A 6,280-nucleotide genomic window follows, 5' to 3' on the forward strand; every position below is an offset into this window, starting at 1 on the left:
CTCTACATTAATTTCGACATTTTTTTGAATTTTTGGAATGTTCGTCAACGCTATATTTGTAAATCATAAAAAATAAAAATTAACTACAGTAAAAGTTCTTTAATTATTTTTTAAACGTAAGTTAGGAATTCGTAGGCCGGCCCAGAAAGCATTACCAGTGGAAAAATTGTTTTCAGTGGCATATTTTTAGATCAAGAAATAGTGCTGAAAGAAAAAATTTAAAGAATGCTTTTAAACAATATGTTCTAAATCTATTTTTGTACATTTGCAAGCTAGTTTGATCTATTATTTTTATGGTGCAAATAAAATACTTATTTCACCTTCGTTGCCCAGGTAAAATAATAGATCAGACTAGCCTACAAGTGTACAAAAATATATTCTACAAACTGATGATACTAAAAAACATCGTTTTTACCTTTGGGTCGGATTCCTTCCAGCAGCGATGTAACCAAAAGGCGCGTTCACACTTTGTATCGCCTTTGGGATAGAGACACTTTTTACCCATATGTAGTGCTATATTATGCATTGATTGCGGCAAACTATCTAATATCTTCTCCAAATGTACTTCGCCGTCATCATGCAACACATCCGTCTCTTCAAATACGCAATACATATAGCACTTAAGTGCCTCATCCTCATGCACCTGACCATCGCTGAACTCCTTTATGGCCTCTGAATAAACATAACATAAGTACTTGGGGTTAAAAGACCAGCGACATTTATTTTATTTGTTTAACTTTTTTAAATTTTACCTTCCGTTACACCTGTCTTGCCAACACATGAGTCATGAATTGGTCGCAGCGCCTTCAACATTTCTGGTGGCGGGTACTTTTCGGAAGAAAAAGAAAAGGCATATATAATTTTATATATGTTTTGCAACTAAATCGACACTTACCGTTTCGTCTCGTCTAAGCTCCTGTTGTGCCTTTGCCATGCTCGACAGGTAGCAGAACAAAAACAATGTACCCAGCAACATTTTCAAGGAGTACATTTTATGCATTTTAGGAATGTAAATTAAAGTTATTTAATTAAGAGAAAGCGTAGGTGTTACCACTTCATTCGCTCTGGAGAACAGCATATCTAACAGACTTCAAAAAGTTAGTGTTTATATACCTTTATTGAAGTTCCAATTTTTTATAAGCAATATGTTTACCTTGTTGTTATTTATTAGTCGAAATTTTGTTATTTGACAGACTGCTAATTTTCTACTTAGATGTGTCTAGAAATTGGCAATGAGTGTGATGTTTTAATTACAAACCAATTAAACTTACAGGTACACCAAGTACATATGTACATACATAGGTACATATATGGATTGTATGTATTTATGTTTTAAATTTTAGCAAATATGACATGTATGTATGTACATATGCGCATATCGCACACGAACTTCGAATTTGATGCAACTCATAACACTTTTGGGACGCTAAAATGATGCAAAAAAAAACGCCAAGGCACCCATCCAGCAGGACACTTATCATCCAAATCAAAAACGAAGATACAAGTGAGTATGGTGCCAATATACTCCCTATAAGTAGGTACAGTTGCTTTAGTTCTGATGTTATAAGCAATGCAGTTTTGTGGCGCACAATCCGTAGCTCTGAATCATTGATGATGATGAAATGCTCAGGTTCTGAATTTTTATTATCATAAAAGAACAAATTTCTCGTGACGGTGACGTAACTTAGAAAAAGCGGTCTTGAATGTTAGCTTAACCACCATAAGCAAATTTCCGCATATCCTACAACGCGTTTCATGATCATTTTTGAAATTTTGTATACGCATAACCTGAAGACAATTTAGGGTTTTCCTATTTAAAATTTACGCGAATTTACTTAAGTATATGTTCATATTATTTAGCATTACAAATAAGATTCAATAAGCATTTAAGTCTAAATAAAACTATTTGACATGAACTTTAAATAAATTCCTTAAAGAAGTATGAATTTTATGAATCAGAAAAAACTTTCAAAGAACTACAAAAGGCGTCCTACAAAAGTCCTTCTGATGCGTGACGCCCATTAACATCCAACATTCTGTACAACACGCGCTTGTTGTACAACTGATTGGATTATTACTGGGCTTGCTGTACAACCAAATTTCTGTTTGAAAATCAAAGTATTTGTTCTGATATTTTCTCTCTTCGTAATAAAAGAGGTTTGAGCGTTTAGGGGACTGTCTGTCCGACTGCCATTTGCTAAGGATGAAAAAGGTGCGAAGAATCGTTTCTTGACTTACGAATCAACTTTCAGATTTTCGATTCCTAAAGTCGACTAAAATCTCTGATAGTCGACTTTATGACTTTTTGAAAATTTTCACGAACTCGTCTTCTATAANCGCGAAAATAAAAGTATTTGTTCTGATATTTTCTCTCTTCGTAATAAAAGAGGTTTGAGCGTTTAGGGGACTGTCTGTCAGACTGCCATTTGCTAAGGATGAAAAAGGTGCGAAGAATCGTTTCTTGACTTACGAATCAACTTTCAGATAGTCTCTGATAGTCGACTTTATGACTTTTTGAAAATTTTCACGAACTCGTCTTCTATAAAATTTCTCTTTTAGAAAATAATCTCGAAAGCAATCATTTTTTTTTATTCAATTCAATTTTTACGAACTTATTTTAGGTATGTAATTTTTTTTTTTATTAAATCTTTTTTTCTCCACAATCTTTTTTTTTTAATGTTTAGACGCTACTCTTTTAAAAAGAAAAAAAAATGTTTCATTTAATCTTTTAGGAGATTGTTTCCTTTTTTCTATTTTACTTCGGTTTAGTTTACTTTAACATTTTTAGATTAAAAAAACAAAAATATTTTTTTTAATTTTTAATTTTAATTTAAAATAATTTCTCGATTTTATCGTTTTAAAAAGAAAAAAATGTTTTTGTTTTAATTCACTTAACTTTTAAAAATAATTTAACTGATTTTATTTTATTTTATTGTTTTTAATTTAATTGTCTTTGAAACTTGTCCTTTCCGACCAAACACAGCCTACTGGAAACTAGTCTTTTCCACCCACCCAGGCAGTGCGGCTCTCGATCTCGTCCTTTCAGACCGCCTGCCCAGCACGATATCCAGCGATCCTGCTGCTCGGAATCTTGTCCATTCCGTCAACCGCAACAACTGTAATAAATATATATGTATGAAAAAATAACAAATTTCTAAGCATTACCGCAGAAATTTTAAATTTATGGTAGTTTGTAAGATTTGAAAACTTATTGTTAGTTTCGAAAGAAAGATTCAATAAATAAATACATATTATAAAAAAAAACTTTTAAAAATAATTTAAGTAATTTTATTTTGTTCTTTTTTAATTTAATTGTCTTTGATGTACTAGTGTTTATTATTTTAAAAAGAAAAAATATATTTTTTTATGTAATAAACTTTGTTACTCTTATTTTATATATTGTTTTCTTTTCTAATTTAAGTTTTAATAATTTTTAGGTGATACTCTATCAAAAAGAAGAATATACTTTTTTATTTTATTTAGTTTTTAGAAACCTTTCTTGCTTTGTTGTTTTTTGAAAAAAATTTGTTCTTTTTTATATAAATTTTCATAAAATTTTTACATTTTACTGCTAACAAATTAAACATATTTTTAATTTCATTTAATTTTTAGAAATTTTGTTATTAATCTTTTATTTTTTTATGTAATTAATATTTCCTTTGTTAATTTAAATTCTTTTAAATTTTTAGATTTTATTGTTTTAAAAAATTATTTTTGTTTTTTTTTTTTTCATTTAATTCTTAGGATTTTATTTTAGTCTTTTGATTTTTTTTAATAATTTCTTTCTAATTTTAGCTTTTGTTTTAAAATTAAATAAAATTTCTTAAGCACTACTTTTCTTTTTCTAATTTAATTTTTAGATTTTATTGTTATAAATAGAATATATATATTTTTTTAATTGCATTTAATTTTTAAAAATATTTTTATTTATTTATTTTAATTTTATTATTTTTTGCTTTTGTTTAATTAAATTTTCTTTTTATTGTTTTATTCAAGTATCTTGAATGAGGATCACGTACATGTTTTTAAGCCCAAAAAATAGTAATACCGATAAATTAATACACAAGTTTTCTCCGGGTCATGTGCACATACATACATATATACACACAAATGTATGTATGTCAGTTTATCTTAATTGTAGGGCTTAGGGCCGGTTGTTCAATGTCTGGTTATCACTATCATGCACATAACATGTGATCGATAAAGCAGTCGTTGTATTTAACCGGATCTTCTACCTCCGATTTGTCATAATCAGACATTGAACAACAGCTTAATGTCAGCGTTAATGTGAGCGTTTTGCTATATATAATTAAATTGCATGCTATTAGTCAAAGCAAATAATTATGGACAGGCTAAATAACTGTCGACCCAAGTAACAAACGAAAACAAAATTGTCGGTAGTTCAAAGCTAAACGCCCAGTCACTGTACTCAATTAGTTAGCTATTTTGTATACACGTACTTCTTTAAGCGCGGTAATTGCTAGTTTGTCAATCAAAATTTAGCGCAGTTTACAACAAAGTAAGAATTTGCTAAGCAATCTGACCTATGGAATGTCGTGACTTGAAAGATTTTTGCTAAATTTTACACATACAAATTAGTAAGTGCATTGGTAACAAGTTGACATAAAATGTTGGTACAGTTATCGTCGGTGCAGCACGTTAGCATGAATTACTTCGACATACTTAAACAGTAAATGATTATGACTAACACGGAAAGTTGCTACTTCAATGATTTGCTATTTAATAAACATATATACATACATGGACATTCTAACATACATACATAAATAGTAGTGTTGTGCAGAGTCATTAGGGTTGTGGGAAACAACTATTTGGCGGTTGCACTGTAAAAAATTTTGGTTTAAATTTCCTCTCTTAATGAATGCAAATTTATACACTGTGTTAATTAAATTAAACACTGTTTGTTTACTTTTACTTATCATTGTGTGGCGTAGAATAAATTTCAAATATGTTTTTTGAGTTCTAAACATTTATTCTTCGCAATTTCACAGTTTACACGTAAAATGTTTAGAATTTCCCCTAAAAATTTTTTGTTTAAATTTACGCATATAAAAAGAGGTAACCAGTTTCCTCTCCTTATGTGTGCAAAATCTGTCTGTTTGCTTTTATATACCAAATTTGTCACGTAGAGAAAAACTACACAGAAATTTTTTAAAATTGTGTAAATATGAGCACTTCATATTTATTATTTGTAAAAAATATATTAGTTTTACATGCACTTTTTATAGTGTAGTATGTATACATAAGGGCGGGTCATTTTTTTTACTATGCGCGTATTAATAGAGGAAGATTACATGTAATTCTAAGCCACTTTTCCAAAGAAAAGACTGCAAAAAAGGGTTCGAGGAAAATTTTCAAATTTTTACTGTTGCGCCCTCTGGTGGAAGTTTTAATAAAAATATCAGTGCAGAAATGGATTTATCATACCAAAACCCTTTTAGTACATTTTACAAAATTCAAGCTCTACTTTACAACACTACAGCAAAATTTTTCCCGCAATTTGGCAAACTCCAAATTGATTTTAGACCCATAGTTTCTTCGGCGAATTCGCTTAGAATTACGCGTAGAATCGTTCGCTCATTACGAATTTTTGTATGTTTTTATGTACAAGGTTTTGTGATAAGAGTATTTTTGTGTTTTTTATTTTTATTTTTTTATGTTTTTTTGCTAGCCAGTCTAACCAATGTAATGAGTACTTACATTGTTTAAAGACAAAATACACATCACGAGACACCATTTGCTTTGATCGTACCAAAGCTGCAGAGTTATAGCTGATCAAATTCAAAATTTTGTCGAATTCAACTATTTTTCCAATATTTCAAAACCCTGGTGAGGACCCTTAAACAACAGTTACCATTTTATAAATATAAAAAATAAAGGGTAGTCCCGACCCCCTTAATAAAAGGAGGAGGTTACTACAAAATTTTGGAGCACGTGAACCGATTCAGGTTTGTAATAGTACTAACGTTGACGACTACATAACAATGTGTGCAAAATTGTAGACCCACCCTAATAAGCATTAAAAAGGAGTAAGTTAAAGAAATCCGAAAAAAAATAAATCAATTATGTCCCCAAGGCAAAATCGTTAGTCAATTATTACCACTGTAATTGTCACGATCTAAGTGCTACTAATTACAGTTTGGCACAAAGCTTAAATGTGGGTTTTGGTAAAAAATCTGACCAGTATCAAAAAATTGCAATTGTTAGCTTCTGACATAAGCATGTTGTAATTGTATTAAATTAATAAGCATTAGTGCTC

The 6,280-nt window shown here is 29.8% G+C and overlaps 1 protein-coding gene across 1 annotated transcript; it reads right to left on the reverse strand.

Moving 5' to 3' along the window:
* Positions 1-23: 23 nt before the first annotated feature.
* LOC108381924 (pheromone-binding protein-related protein 6-like) lies at positions 24-1,120 on the reverse strand. Its single transcript, XM_017638320.1, has 4 exons — positions 896-1,120; positions 753-828; positions 416-672; positions 24-204 (listed from the first exon to the last, which is right to left on the reverse strand). Exons 1-4 carry the CDS (start codon positions 998-1,000, stop codon positions 187-189), a joined length of 456 nt encoding a protein of 151 aa, XP_017493809.1. The 5' UTR covers positions 1,001-1,120; the 3' UTR covers positions 24-186.
* Positions 1,121-6,280: the final 5,160 nt, after the last annotated feature.

Source organism: Rhagoletis zephyria, unplaced genomic scaffold, assembly GCF_001687245.7.
Source record: "Rhagoletis zephyria isolate East Lansing unplaced genomic scaffold, Rhagoletis_zephyria_1.1 Rzeph_scaffold_24387, whole genome shotgun sequence".
Taxonomy (NCBI): domain Eukaryota; kingdom Metazoa; phylum Arthropoda; class Insecta; order Diptera; family Tephritidae; genus Rhagoletis; species Rhagoletis zephyria.

Excerpts from the sequence above, each read along its gene's own strand:
- LOC108381924 (XM_017638320.1), bottom strand. The coding sequence starts at position 1,000 with ATGCATAAAATGTACTCCTTGAAAATGTTGCTGGGTACATTGTTTTTG. Across the intron at positions 829-895 it reads AGCTTAGACGAGACGAAACG|TACCCGCCACCAGAAATGTT; the intron begins GTAAGTGTCGAT and ends TCTTCCGAAAAG. Across the intron at positions 673-752 it reads CAAGACAGGTGTAACGGAAG|AGGCCATAAAGGAGTTCAGC; the intron begins GTAAAATTTAAA and ends ATGTTTATTCAG.